The sequence below is a fragment of the Hypanus sabinus genome, chromosome 18 (assembly GCF_030144855.1).
Source record: "Hypanus sabinus isolate sHypSab1 chromosome 18, sHypSab1.hap1, whole genome shotgun sequence".
Taxonomy (NCBI): domain Eukaryota; kingdom Metazoa; phylum Chordata; class Chondrichthyes; order Myliobatiformes; family Dasyatidae; genus Hypanus; species Hypanus sabinus.
This window is the reverse complement of record NC_082723.1, coordinates 75773616-75789510: the sequence shown is the minus strand read 5'-3', so window position 1 is coordinate 75789510 and position 15895 is coordinate 75773616. Positions and strand designations below refer to the sequence as shown.

Below are 15895 nucleotides of genomic sequence, written 5' to 3'. Positions count from 1 at the left end.
GATTGCACAGGTGCCGGTGGTGATTGCACCGGAGACGGTGGTTGTGCTGGTTCCGGCCTAACTGGTGGTGTCAGCCCACTAGGCGTCAGTGATCCCTCATGCGTGTGCGAGGTGCCCGGTATGGCAGTGTCGTGAGGAGTCTGTGTAGGGCTTGGTGTGTGCGGTATCTCGTGGGTATTTACATCGGTGGGTACGGGATTCAGAGTCACCATGGAGTGTTCGGGGTAGGGGTCTGGTGCTCCTGCGGGCGCCAGGTCGCGGACGGAGACCGTGTCCTCCCGCCCATCAGGTACATAGGCATACTGGGGGTTCGCATGTAGAAGGTGAACCCTCTTGACCAGCGGGGAGTATTTATTACTCCTCACATGTTTCCGGAGCAGCACTGGCCCTGAGGACGTCAGCCAAGCCGGTAGGGTGGTCCCAGTGTCAGACTTCCTGGGAAAAGAAAAGAGGCGCTCGTGAGGGGTGGCATTGGTGGACGTAAATAACAGGGAGCGGATAGAGTGGAGTGCCTCAGGGAGGACCTCATGCCAGTGAGAGACCGGCAACCCCTTTGACTTTAGGGCTAAAAGTGTGGCCTTCCACACTGTGGCATACTCCCTCTCCACCTGTCCATTCCCCCAGGGATTATAGCTTGTGGTCCGACTAGTAGCAATGCCCCTAGCTAGCAGGTACTGGCGCAGCTCGTCACTCATAAAGGAGGACCCTCTATCACTGTGGATATAACAGGGGTATCCGAACAGAGGGAAGAGCTGGCGCAGGGCTTTTACGACTGACGTGGCAGTGGTGTCGGGGCAGGGGATGACAAAGGGGAACCGCAAGTACTCATCGATTATGTTGAGAAAGTAGACATTGCGGTCGGTGGAGGGAAGGGAGCCCTTAAAGTCAACACTCAGTAGCTCAAAGGGGCAGGTGGCCTTGATAAGTTGCGTCTTTTCAGGATGGGAGAAGTGCAGTTTGCACTCAGCGCAGACTTGGCAGTCCCTGGTCAACGTCCTGATGTCCTCAAGGGAGTAAGGCAAGTTCCAGGCTTTCATGAAATGGTAAAATCAGGTGACCCCCGGGTGGCAAAGATCTGCACGGAGGGTGTATAGCCGGTCGAGCTGCGTGCTGGCACACGCTCCCCGGGATAGGGCATCAGGGGGCTCATAGTTGTAGGTGGAGAGTTCTATTCTCCACTGCAAAATTTTATCATTTTTGATTTTGCCCCGCTGTTGGTTGCTAAACATGAACGCAACCGAGCGCTGGTCGGTCAGCAAGGTGAACCTTTTGCCAGCGAGATAGTGCCTCCAGTGCCTAATAGCTTCCACTATGGCCTGGGCTTCTTTCTCCACCGCGGAGTGCCGAATTTCAGGGCCTTGAAGGGTACGAGAAAAGAATGCTACTGGCCTTCCAGCCTGATTGAGGGTAGCAGCCAGCTCGAAATCGGAGGCATCACTCTCTACTTGGAAGGGAATGGTCTCGTCCACCGCATGCATCGTTGCTTTGGCAATGTCCCCTTTAATGCGGCTGAAGGCTGCGCGGGCCTCGGCAGAGAGGGGAAATGTGGTAGACTTGACCAGGGGTTGGGCCTTGTCTGCGTAATGGGGGACCCATTGGGCATAATAGGAAAAGAAGCCCAGGCACTGTCTGAGGGCTTTGAGGGTGATGGGAAGAGGGAGTTCTAACAGGGGGCACATATGGTTGGGATCAGGGCCAATGACCCTGTTCTCCACGACATACCCAAGGATAGCGAGTCAGGTGGTTCCGAACACACACGTCCCTGTTATAGATAAGGTTCAGAGCTTTGGCCACTTGGAAAAATCGTTGGAGGTTGGTGTCGTGATCCGACCAGTCGTGACTGCAGATGGTGATGTTTTCCAGATATAGAAATATGGCCTTCAGTTGGCACCAGTCCAACATTCAGTCCATTTCCCTCTCGAAAACAGAGACACCACTTGTGACACCGAAGGGGATGCGCAGGAAGTGATAGACCCTGCTGCCCGCCTCGAAGGCGGTGTAGGGGCGGTCCTCTGGGCGGATGGGGAGCTTCAGGTCTATGGTCGAGTACACCTTGTACTGAGCTATCTGGTTGACCATATCCACGATGCGGGGTAGGGGGTATGTGTCAAGCTGCGTGAACCTATTAATGGTCTGGCTATAGTCCACGACCATCCTATTTTTCTGCCCGGTCCGAACAACGACCACCTGAGCCCTCCAAGGACTTGTGCTTGGCTCAATGATCCCCTCCCTGAGCAGCCACTGCACCTCCGACTGAATGGGGGCCCTGTCCCCCGCGCTGTATACCTCCTGCTTTTAGTTGCCACACGTATACAGTCGGGGATCAGGTTGGCGAACAGTGGTGGGGGAGGGATCTTGAGGGTGGAGAGGCTGCAAGTGGTGTCAGTAGTGCAGCTGTCGGCATGGTGCTGGGTGGGATGTGTGGGTCAGTGTGTGTGTGTGGTCGGTAGCGGGGTATGTGGCGAAGTCCCACCAAACTGAGGATTCCTGACAGTGAGTGGGGGGAGGGGCCCGTCATATGCCATAGTCACACTTTCGAGGTGGCTCTGGAAGTCCAGCCCCAATAGCACAGGCGCGCACAGTTGAGGCATGACCAGTGGAGCAAAGTCCCGATATTCTGTGCCCTGCACCACCAATGTCGCTACACAACCCCCCCGGATGTCTGTGGAATGCGACCCAGAAGCCATGGTGACCCTCTGGCTTACTGACTGTGTCACGAGTCTGCAGCGTTGCACCGTGTCCAGGTGAATAAAACTCTCAGTGCTGCCCGTGTCAAATAGGCAGCTAGTCCTGTGTCCCTCCACCAGGATGTCCATCATTGACCTTGCAAGCTAGTGTGGGGCGCTTTGGTCGAGGGTTACAGAGGCCAGAGTTGAATCATCGTCTTGGTGCCTGGTAAGCACCCGTGGGTTGGAGGAGGGGGCGAGCTGGCGCCGACAAAGATGGCCGCCCCCATGTCTCACACGAGGCGGGCAGGCAAAATGGCGGCAACCAAGATGGCCGCCCTATGCCTCGCACGCAGCACTGCCCGACCCCGCTCGTGGTTCAGACTTACAATAAAATTGATGTACCATCAATAACTCTCAGAGACGTGAGGCGAGATAGGCTTTTATTAGTTGGAAGAGAGCAGTCAGCAGCAAGAGACCATCACACAACATCCTGGAGACTGAGGGAGGAGCAGTGCCTTTATACAGGGGTCTGTGGGAGGAGCCACAGGAGCAGTCAGTGGGAGGTGGGGGGGCATGTCCAGACAGGTACAAGTAGTTCACTACAGCTTCGCAGTGATTTGTCCCACTTTGTGATGAACTGAGACTCGGGCTCCAGACTGGGCCTACTCCAGCTGCTCTGGGCTCTGGGTTTATGGACTCAATTTCACTCTGAATGCTGTTGTTTGTTTTATTGTTTGTTTGCATGATTTGTTTTGATTTTTTTCCCTCTTTCTCTCTACATTGGGTGTTGGGCTTTATTTTAAATTGGGTTCTTTTGAGTTTCTTGCTTTGTGTCTACCCATAAGCAGCCAAATCTCAAGGTTGTATAATTTATACATACTTTGATAATAAAACTTGAATTGTTCTGAGCTGCATTTTAAATTCAATCTATAGACCACATTCAAATCTGAAGACTAGTTGCTGGTGAAATTAATATTTGCTATAAACCCGAACTCCAGAATATACCATAACAGCCTATGGATACTGGAGTGTAGGAGAGACCACTTTATCAAATGCCAACTCTCTCACCATGTCAGACAACAAATCGACTTTGTGACCTATACTGGTGCCCATGGTGCAATTCCTTGATCCCATTCTCCCATCGTCACCAAACAACTTATTCTCCGCCTCCATCAACTTCCCTTCGGACTTCTGCAAGCACACATCGAATAAAGGAACAACAAACTCATATCACGGGTTTGGAAAGTGGGAGAGTAGCAGGAGCATCCAGGATAAACCTACATGGCCAGAGGTGGAGGGTGCAAACTCCACATGAACAGCACCAGAGGATGAGATTGAACAGGGCTCACCTGGAATTTCCCATGTCCTCATTGACCTTCACACTTTTATTGATGCATCCTATCTGAATGCACCATGGCTTGGTAAAGCAACTCCTCCGCCCAAGACCACAAGACGATGATCTCACTCTAAGTAAGAGCTAGAATTCAATTGTAAACGAGGGAGGAAAAGCAGAAACCTGATTGGATGAGGACTGGCCAATCAGGAGGGATGGACAATGGGGGAATAAATACCACCAGACTACACATACCCAGACATAATCCCTGATGAAGACAGCAGAGCTTGTCACTGAAATGTCTATTGTAATTGATACATGCACCCAGCTGGAAGTCTGAAAAGAGTTTATTCTAAATAGATCTTTTAGATAGAATCTACCTCATTATGGCTCTGTTCCCTCTAATTTATTTATTGTACAGCTGCATGAACCAGCCATTGCTCTGGGCAGGAAACTGGTACATGGTCTGAAAAGTGCACACATTTAAAAGAAAATTTCAGCTGCACAGCAACAAAGGCTGTGTGCACGGGAGCATTTCAGTCACTGTGCAGACTCGTACCCGAGCAGCTTAGAGGGAACAGTGGCCTTGCACGTTATTATCAGCTTGAACTGCACTTCTCTGTAACTGTAACACTGTATTCTGCACTCTGGTATTGTTTTCCCTTGCACTACATCAGCGCACTGATGTGATTAAATGATTCACGTCCTATTCTCCCACTGTACCTCAGGTGGGATGGTGGCACACTTGGACACTGCAGCTTCTACGGGGTCAACCAAAGGTGCTTTTGTCTTTTTTAAACATATACTTTATGATCACGAGACCCTGCTGGACATTAAGAGCTGAAAGTACTGCAGGCCTACCCATGAGTGAGTGGGAGCTGGACTTGGTGTGGATCATGCTGCTGCCTGCATCAGAGAGGCAATGGAGGAATCGGTGCGCAGGACCCTGTTGAACACTGCTACATGTCCGATTCACTGGTTTATTGGTGGTTGGTGGGAAAGCTGCGTTGCTTCGCTCTTAGTGAGGATTAGGCCTGAAGCCGTGGTATTGCCTGTTTATGGTGGAGGCAGTGTGGTGCAGTGCCCATGCTGGAGTCAGTGCTGCCCCCCAGTGTTGGCTCAGCAGAAGACAAGCCATATTGTGTTCGACTGCAGACTGCTACAACATTCATGGACTTGGGGACTTGGACTTTTCATGTGTGACTATTGTGTGACTATTTTACTGCAGTCTCATATGTGCCTTGTGCTGTGTGTGACTGTTGGTACTGTGTTTTGCACAGAGGAATGCTGTTTTGTTTGGCTGTATTCATGTATGGTGGAATGATAATTGAACTATTGAATTCATAGTTCCTTAAGGTTGTCATAGCCAGGGATGGTACGGGGGACAAGCTCCCACTACCTATTAAATGCGCCCAATGGCGTGTACCTGAAATACCCTCCGACAACCAAGGTCAGCTCCTAGCCTTCTCATGTGGCTCAGCTAAGCCTGGTGAAGCCGTTTCTACTGACGGAAGGGGCAAAGGTGGGTTACTAGCATCTTAATACCAGCTCACCAGCCATGGTTGGAAGCTCATCTAGAACAAGGAGAACTCTGATCCCAAACCTCCGCTGCCTTGTGGCTAGACCCAGTCCTGGGGAAAGCTTCAGAAGTAAAACCACAGATGGATCCCTGAGGCATTCCTATGTTGAGTTCAACACCGACGGGCAATTCTGCAACACTGCTGATACCAAACTGTATCAGTCTCTGTCTTTGCTTTGAGATCATCAGAGGCATGGAGCAGGAGGGTCTGCTACATGGGCAACAGCTTGCTCTCCATATTGTACTGCCGAGGCTTCTGTATCTAGACCTTGAGCAATGGAGGCCTCACAGATTGAACTAGGAACTATGTTCCAAGATGAGGCCACCCTCACAGGGTGGAGGAGCAAACCTTATGTTCTGTCTGGGTAGCCTCCAACCTGATGGCATCAATATCGATTTCTCCTTCCGGTGAACAAAATTCCCCATCCCCCCCCGTCCTCCCTTCTTCTATTCCCCAGTCTGAACTTTTACTTCTCACCTGCCTGTCACCGCTCCCTGGATCCCCTCCTCTTTCTCTTTCTCCTATGGTCCATTCTCCTCTCCTATCAGATTCCTTCTTCTCCAGCCCTTGACCTTTCCCACCCACCTGGCTTCACCAATCACCTTCCAGCCATCCTCCTTCCCCTCCCCCACCTTTTAGTTCCAGAACTTTCCCCCTTCCTTCTCAGCCCTGAAGAAGGGTCTTCATTGACTGAGGGTCCCATGGGCTCCATTCGTTTCCATAGGTGCTCCTGACTCCAGCATCTCATGTGTTGGTTTGGATTTCCAGCATGTGCACACTTCCTCTTGTTGAAAGAGTTTATTGGTTTTATACCCTGCCTGGCTGTTTTTCTAATATAATGTTGGAGGAACTCAGCAGGTTAGGTAGCATCAAGACTAGCTGTCCATCGACTTGGATAGATGCTGCCCGACCTGCCAAGTTCCTCCAGCACTTTGGGTGAACTGCTCCAACTCCCAGCATCTGCACATTTTCTCATGTTACCAATCATCCTTCCAGACACAACCTCCACAAAAACACAGTGTTAGAGATCAGCCAAATCCTAAAATTATAATCACAGTGAAAGAAACTGTAAAATTGCACCATTTTGAAGCATATTAGTTAATTTATTAATACATCATGTTGTAAACATTGGCCACAGTAAGAGAGGTCGCACAGGAATAAAAGAAGATGACTTGAACAGTTTACATGATATTGGCAGGGGAGGGGGGGACAGGAGGTCTTTCAACCCGTGTTCACAGTTTTAAAGGAACATTGACCACATACGCCCGCACACACACACACACAAACATTTTGGTAAATATAAATAGGTATTTAAAGAAAAAAACTTTTGGTGTGTTGTTTCTGCTGCACAATGACAAAAGAGTTTTAGGATCGTTCTCTCTCCCAGGCACCTCTGAAAGCAGGCTGGATGCAGTCACCCTGGCAATAACAGAGGCTGCAGATCCTGACATCTGGAGCTAAATCCAAATGCTGGAAGAATTCAGGGGGCCAGGCACCAATTGTTGGCAGGGGAGGGGGAATGGACAGTTGATGAAACTGAACTGTCACCGGTCCTTTTCCCTCCTAGATGCTGCCTGGCCCGCTGAGTTCCTCCAGCACTTTGCTCCCTGCTAGGCTGTATGCCTGGACACAGTTCCTTGGCAGATCAATATAACTACACGGCAGAACACAGCCATGCTTCAGCCCGCCAGAAGATAACAGGCACCCTCTAAATGTACAGATTCACCCCTACAGAATGGCGATTCTTCTGCCCAGCGATTCTAACACAGCAATTTGGAATATTTCCCTTTCTTCTGCGTTCACAGACTATGAAGGAGGGTTTTCTGAGAATGATCTCCAGGGAAGTTACAACGAGCCAACCCCTTCCTCAGTCACCTTGAACTGGAAAGGTAAATTTAGATTCACAAAGGAGGCCTTTCCTTTGCACCAGGTTATGGGCACACGCCTAACTCCTCATGAGTAACACGCACAAAGTGCAGGAGGAACTCAACAAGTCAGGCAGCATCAATGGAGGGGGATAAACAGTCAATGCTTCAGGCTGAGGCCTGGACTAGAGAGGAAGGGAAGATGCCAGAATATCAGAAAGAAGCCCTTCTTTTACAGTCCTAGTCTCAGCCCTAAACATTGACTATTTCTTCCCCTCCATAGATGCTGAGTTCCTCCATCATTTTGTGCATGTTGTTGAAGATTTCCAGCATTTGGAGAATCTCTTTTGTCCAACTGTTCCTGGCCCTGACGAGAAGGTGACGTTGAAAGTCTCCCTCTCTACAGATTCCAGCTAAAAATCCCTTTTCAGCTTGCATATTTTCTGGTCTTCTCAAGCACCTCCTGGGATTGATGGGAAAGCTCAAACCAGCTGGGATCCCAGCCCAGTAGAGGTGATTCATGAGGCAGTGGCTGTTCATTCAAAGGCAGGGAGCCACATTCCTGGATCAGGGTCACAAGAGGTCAAGAAGGCTGCCAACCCCTGCAGAGAAACATTTCCCTGCAGCATTCGGTCCCATCATCCATTTCCCTGAAACCCCACCCTTCATGTAACCCCAGAGAGTCCATTCCTTTACCCAGATCTCTAGGCACTAGTGGTGACATGGGAAGCAATAAGATGTGACCTCTCCGTGTCCCACGCCTCAAAAAATATACAGAACATTAGGAAGTGTAGTCACTTTGGCACACATACAGTACGTTAAAAAGGGTGTACCATCTATTGATATGGAATGCTTCACCCAGTCCATGGACACCCAATGATATTAATAAATTAACTTTCTCAATCACTGAACATGACTTCCTCAGACTAAGTATTTTATCACTGGACAACACTAAGGGAATATATAGACTTCATTGGCTATTTCTGTCTTACGCAGTTCCACGGGTTAGTGGGACTTGTCCCTTCACACCCCCCCCCACCCACACGTCCGGTAGCCATGGCGGCAGGACCTCTCCTCCCCAGCAGGCTCAGTCCGTCTTCCATATCTTGTTCAGCACCTTCACCACCTCCTCATAGATGATAAAAACGATGGCAACGTCCAAGCAGACTCGACCCAGGCGTGGAACTGTTCCCTTGTAAAACCTTGGGTGGTGGGGAGGGGGAGGAGAGAGGGGGAGGGGGAGGAGAGAGGGGGAAGGGGAGGGGAGGAGGGGAGGGGGAGGAGGGGAGGGGGAGGGGGAGGAGGGGAGGGGGAGGAGGGGAGGGGGAGGAGGGGAGGGGGAGGAGGGGAGGGGGAGGAGGGGAGGAGGGGAGGGGGAGGAGGGGAGGGGGAGGAGGGGAGGGGGAGGAGGGGGAGGAGGGGAGGGGAGGAGGGGTGGAGAATGGGGATAGACAGAGGCAGAGGTGGGAAGCAGCGAGGAGGCAGAGGGAGCAGGGAGATACAGAGAGGAAGATGAGTTTAATGAAGGTCACCAGGTTGCCCAGGAGAGCACGGTGGTTGTGTTATTGAACCGCGTGTGCAGGGACCCATCTTAGAGAAGGCTGCGCCGAACATCCCTCTCAGCCCACCGTCTAGACTATCTGTCATGGAACAGGCCTCTCAGCCCACCGTCTAGACTGTCATGGAACATCCCTCTCAGCCCACCGTCTAGACTGTCATGGAACATCCCTCTCAGCCCACCGTCTAGACTGTCATGGAACATCCCTCTCAGCCCACCGTCTAGACTATCTGTAATTGAACATCCCTCTCAGTCCACCGTCTAGACTGTCATGGAACATCCCTCTCAGCCTACCGTATAGACTGACTGTCATGGAACATCCCTCTCAGCCCACCGTCTAGACTGTCATGGAACATCCCTCTCAGCCCACCGTCTAGACTATCTGTCATGGAACATCCCTCTCAGCCCACCGTCTAGACTATCTGTAATTGAACATCCCTCTCAGTCCACCGTCTAGACTGTCATGGAACATCCCTCTCAGCCTACCGTATAGACTGACTGTCATGGAACATCCCTCTCAGCCCACCGTCTAGACTATGTCATGGAACATCCCTCTCAGCCCACCGTCTAGACTATCTGTAATTGAACATCCCTCTCAGCCCGTCTAGACTGTCATGGAACATCCCTCTCAGCCCACCGTCTAGACTGTCATGGAACAGGCCTCTCAGCCCACCGTCTAGACTGTCTGTCATGGAACATCCCTCTCAGCCCACCGTATAGACTGTCTGTCATGGAACATCCCTCTCAGCCCACCGTCTAGACTGTCTGTCATGGAACATCCCTCTCAGCCCACCGTCTAGACTATCTGTAATTGAACGTCCCTCTCAGCCCACCGTCTAGACTGTCATGGAACATCCCTCTCAGCCCACCGTCTAGACTATCTGTAATTGAACATCCCTCTCAGTCCACCGTCTAGACTGTCATGGAACATCCCTCTCAGCCTACCGTATAGACTGACTGTCATGGAACATCCCTCTCAGCCCACCGTCTAGACTGTCATGGAACATCCCTCTCAGCCTACCATATAGACTGACTGTCATGGAACATCCCTCTCAGCCCACCGTCTAGACTATGTCATGGAACATCCCTCTCAGCCCACCATCTAGACTACCTGTAATTGAACATCCCTCTCAGCCCACCGTCTAGACTGTCATGGAACATCCCTCTCAGCCCACCGTCTAGACTGTCATGGAACAGGCCTCTCAGCCCACCGTCTAGACTGTCTGTCATGGAACATCCCTCTCAGCCCACCGTATAGACTGTCTGTCATGGAACATCCCTCTCAGCCCACCGTCTAGACTGTCTGTCATGGAACATCCCTCTCAGCCCACCGTCTAGACTATCTGTAATTGAACGTCCCTCTCAGCCCACCGTCTAGACTGTCATGGAACATCCCTCTCAGCCCACCGTCTAGACTGTCATGGAACAGGCCTCTCAGCCTACCGTATAGACTGTCTGTCATGGAACATCCCTCTCAGCCCACTGTCTAGACTATCTGTCATGGAACATCCCTCTCAGCCCACCGTCTAGACTATCTGTAATTGAACATCCCTCTCAGTCCACCGTCTAGACTGTCATGGAACATCCCTCTCAGCCTACCGTATAGACTGACTGTCATGGAACATCCCTCTCAGCCCACCGTCTAGACTGTCATGGAACATCCCTCTCAGCCTACCATATAGACTGACTGTCATGGAACATCCCTCTCAGCCCACCGTCTAGACTATGTCATGGAACATCCCTCTCAGCCCACCATCTAGACTACCTGTAATTGAACATCCCTCTCAGCCCACCGTCTAGACTGTCATGGAACATCCCTCTCAGCCCACCGTCTAGACTGTCATGGAACAGGCCTCTCAGCCCACCGTCTAGACTGTCTGTCATGGAACATCCCTCTCAGCCCACCGTATAGACTGTCTGTCATGGAACATCCCTCTCAGCCCACCGTCTAGACTGTCTGTCATGGAACATCCCTCTCAGCCCGTCTAGACTATCTGTAATTGAACATCCCTCTCAGCCCGTCTAGACTGTCATGGAACATCCCTCTCAGCCCGTCTAGACTGTCATGGAACAGGCCTCTCAGCCTACCGTATAGACTGTCTGTCATGGAACATCCCTCTCAGCCCACCGTCTAGACTATCTGTCATGGAACATCCCTCTCAGCCCACCGTCTAGACTATCTGTCATGGAACATCCCTCTCAGCCCACCGTCTAGACTATCTGTAATTGAACATCCCTCTCAGCCCACCGTCTAGACTGTCATGGAACATCCCTCTCAGCCCACCGTCTAGACTGTCATGGAACAGGCCTCTCAGCCCACCGTCTAGACTGTCTGTCATGGAACATCCCTCTCAGCCCAACATCTAGACTGTCATGGAACATCCCTCTCAGCCCACCGTCTAGACTATCTGTCATGGAACATCCCTCTCAGCCCACCGTCTAGACCGGGGGTCGGCAACCTGCGGCTCCCGAGCCATTTGTGGCTCTTTCACCTCTGTGCTGCGGCTCCCTGTGGCTTTGGGAAATAATTGGTCAGTATTTAATTAAAATGTATTTTATGTTAGTTTGTTAGCTTTTGAAATGTAATTATGGTGATCTTGTACATTTCCTGCCACATCCGAAACGGCTCACAATTAGCCGGCATTCCGGCTAAGGGAGATAGCCTACGGGGGTTTGTGAGTACGCGTCTTTTGCAGCATCTGCGTCCATGGGGGCTGGGTTGAGGGAGGCTTAAAAGCAAGGCTGTTTAGTTCGAATAAAGCTATCTTTGACTGCAGTTTACTGACACCGCTACAACGTGTTTTTATCGCTGGCTGTCCAGACGGAAGGTGCTGAAACGCTTTGTCGCGTGTCTGGAAGAAGTGAAAACTTTCCTGGGCAGCAAAGGGCTCACCTTTCCTGAGCTGGAACAGCCAGAGTGGCTGGAAAAGCTACACTTCATGGTAGACATGACAGCGCACCTGAACACGCTGAACACAGCTCTTCAGGGGAAAGGACGTACAGCCCTGCACATGTTGGAGGATGTTTTGGCATTCGAGCGCAAGTTGACAGTGCTTGCCAGAGATTTACAGAAAGGCACTTTGTCTCACTTCCCCAATTTGAGAGAGTTCAAACAAGGTCACGACATGATAATTTCGGAGTATTTACATTCTACAATCATCGCAATGCAAACATCGTTTGGGAAACGCTTCTGTGAGTTCAGAGAGGAAAAAAACACATTATCCTTCCCGGTCACTCCCTTAAGCATCGATCCTTCCCTACTGAATACGACTGCATTGGCAGGTGTGAGTCAACCTGATCTTGAGATGGAACTGGCCGACATAGCCGACAAAGACATATGGGTGTTCAAGTTTAGACGCTTGACAGCAGACCTTGAAGATGTTGCCCGTCAGAAGGCCGTTCTTGCTCAGAAACACAAATGGAGTGATATTGAAAACCTCACAGATGACAGCTTGCGATCCTGTGTAAAGATGAAGGTGACGTCATACAGCCTTGATGTGCAGACGCTGTGCGCTGAGGTCCAGGAGCAGAAATCCCATTAACCAAGTATGATAAATATTTTAATTGCCTATTATTTTACTTATATTCATATTTTTTCATAGTTCAGTGAAATAGTCCTTTCATTTTTCAGGATGACAGCTGGCTGACGTTATTTTTGGTTTGCTGCTGGCGGAAAATTTAAGTTCGGCGTTTTTCATAAATACAAGAAGGACTCAAATAGACATTGAATATTTTACTTAAAAGTAACTTTCAACCCAACGTCTTTTTTTCGGAGTTCAAAATGTTTTTGTTGCATGCAGAAATGTAATTTCGTTTTCTCTGCAGGAGTTCATCAATTTCATAAATGCAACACATTATAGTTTGTTTATACATAGCATAAAGGCAAAAAAAAACGTTGTATGCAGTGTTATTTCATTTTAAATGTCAAACGGGTTTTGCGGCTCCCAGTGTTTTCTTTTCTGTGGGAAACGGGTCCAAGTGGCTCTTTCAGTGGTAAAGGTTGCTGACCCCTGGTCTAGACTATCTGTAATTGAACATCCCTCTCAGCCCACCGTCTAGACTGTCATGGAACATCCCTCTCAGCCCACCATCTAGACTGTCATGGAACAGGCCTCTCAGCCCACCGTCTAGACTGTCTGTCATGGAACATCCCTCTCAGCCCACCGTCTAGACTATCTGTAATTGAACATCCCTCTCAGCCCACCGTCTAGACTATCTGTCATGGAACAGGCTTCTCAGCCCACCGTCTAGACCATCTGTCATGGAACATCCCTCTCAGCCCACCGTCTAGACTATCTGTAATTGAACATCCCTCTCAGCCCACCGTCTAGACTATCTGTCATGGAACAGGCTTCTCAGCCCACCGTCTAGACCATCTGTCATGGAACATCCCTCTCAGCCCACCGTCTAGACTATCTGTAATTGAACATCCCTCTCAGCCCACCGTCTAGACTGTCATGGAACATCCCTCTCAGCCCACCGTCTAGACTGTCATGGAACAGACCTCTCAGCCCACCGTCTAGACTGTCTGTCATGGAACATCCCTCTCAGCCCAACATCTAGACTAACTGTCATGGAACAGGCTTCTCAGCCCACCGTCTAGACTGTCTGTCATGGAACATCCCTCTCAGCCCAACATCTAGACTAACTGTCATGGAACAGGCTTCTCAGCCCACCGTCTAGACTGTCTGTCATGGAACATCCCTCTCAGCCCACCGTCTAGACTGTCTGTCATGGAACATCCCTCTCAGCCCAACATCTAGACTGTCTGTCATGGAACAGGCCTCTCAGCCCACCGTCTAGACTGTCTGTCATGGAACATCCCTCTCAGCCCAACATCTAGACTAACTGTCATGGAACAGGCTTCTCAGCCCACCATCAAGGAACAGGTCTTTTTGTCCACTGTCTAGACCAACTGTCAGAAATGTTTCACAGTGCCACAGTCCTTCTGGAGTACCGCAGGTCTACCCCATCAGCGAGTTGCTCGGTGCAGAGAAACTGAAGGTGTTGGACTTGATGTGGGCCGCGATGTTGCCTGTGTCAGAGGAGTTGGCGCATGATGGCAGTGTGCAGTGAGTGACTGTCTGATTGTAAGGTATGTCGGACACTGTCAATGTGGAATGCCGCAAGTCCCATTCACTGATGGTGGGGGAGTCGTGTGGCTTCAAGGCCCGTTGTTGCCTGTTTACAGCCGGCAGGAGAGAGGCGTTGGGGTCTGTGCGCTCCACCGGAGGTGATGTGGAGCCAGTGGTGCCCCCTGCTGTCTGCTTTCAGCAGAAGACTGCTGCACCATTCGTGGACTCAGGGACTTGTTCCATTTTTTTATGTGACAGCATTTCACTGATATCTTGTACTATATGTGCTATGTCGCTGTGAGTGAATGTCGGCTCTGTGTTTTTTACCTTGGCCCTCGAGTAACCCTGTCTCCCTTGGCTGTGTTCATGTATGGAGAATGACAATTAAACTTGCACTGAACTGTATAGTCTCCTATAACTAGGGTTCAGAACCTGCTAGGTGTGTAGCTACAACCTCCTGTCCGAGATTCATGTGTCTAATCTACCCAGCCACCACTGAACAGTGTAATTTAACACCGCGGCACTTTGCTGCTTAAGAATTTAAATCATTTCACTCACGCCAGGGGACCTTCGTGTTTCATTATCTTGAAGGCGCAGTCCCAGGTACTTTTGTATTTATGTGACTCCAATCCCTGAGGAGATGAGACAAGGTGTAAGACTACAGAGAGGATAGGCAGTCTCCTGATCCCTCGGGGGCTGGGACATGACCATCAGAACTTGGGGACTGGACACACCCAACTGCCCCTCGTCGAACACTTGACCCCTCAAAGCACACTGAGCTGTTACAATCTACACTAACCCCATTTGCCCACAGCAGGACTGCATCATCATTACGTGCCATGTCATGTGGCATCATCGTCATGTGTCGTGTTGCATGACATCATCATCATGTGCCATGCTATATGACGTGGTTGATCGTGGTCTCAATGACCATGATTGTTCTTGAGAATTTTTTCTACAGAAGTGGTTTGCCATTGCCTTCTTCTGTGCAGTGTCTTTACAAGATGGATGACCCCAGCCGTTATCAATACTCTTCAGAGACTGCCTGCCTGCCATCGGTGATCATATAACCAGGACTTGTGTTAAACACTCATACGATCATCCACCACCTGCTCCCATGGCTTCACGTGACCCTGATCGGGGTGGAAGGGGGCTAAGCAGGTGCGACACCTTGCCCAAGGGTGACCTGCAGGACAACAGAGGGGAGAATCTCCTTACACCTCCTTTGGTAGAGATGTATCTCCACCCCGCATTATAGAACATTACAGGCCCTTCAGCCCATGATGTTAAGCAACCCTTTAAACTACTCTACGATCAATCTAACAATTCCATCCTACACTAGGTGGGTTAGTAAGTTTGCAGATGATACCAAAATTTGTGCAGTTGTGGATAGAGTATAAGACTAACAAAGAACATAACATGATATAGATCCGTTGCAGATATGGGCTGAGAAATGACGGATGGAGCTTAACCCAGATAAATGAGGTTTTGCACCTCAGTACAGAAAATGCAAGGAGACAGTACAATATGAAGGGCAAGACCCTTAACAATGTTGCTGAGTACAGAGAAATCTTGGAATCCAAGATCATAGCTCTTTGAAAGTGGCTACACAGGTTGATAAAGTTGTTAAGGCAGCTTATTGGTCAAGACATTGAGCTTAAAAGTCAAGAGGTTATGTTGCAACTTTATAAAACTCTGGTTAGGCCACATATGGAGTATTGCGTACAGTTCTGGTCACCCCACTATAGGAAGGATGTTGAGGCTTTGGAGAGGGAGCAGGTTTACCAAGAAGCTGCCTGGTTCAGAGGGTATGTA

General features: G+C 50.1%; 1 protein-coding gene across 1 annotated transcript in view; it reads right to left on the bottom strand.

Moving 5' to 3' along the window:
• Nucleotides 1-6664: 6664 nt before the first annotated feature.
• The window catches only part of LOC132377434 (tricarboxylate transport protein B, mitochondrial), a 113794-nt gene continuing 104563 nt past the window's right edge, over nucleotides 6665-15895 (bottom strand). The window contains exons 8-9 of the mRNA XM_059943698.1: nucleotides 14639-14712; nucleotides 6665-8649 (exon numbers count right to left, since the gene is read on the bottom strand). Coding sequence (XP_059799681.1) covers nucleotides 8535-8649; nucleotides 14639-14712 — 189 coding nt within the window. The 3' untranslated portion in view covers nucleotides 6665-8534. The remainder of the gene's footprint in view (nucleotides 8650-14638; nucleotides 14713-15895) is intronic.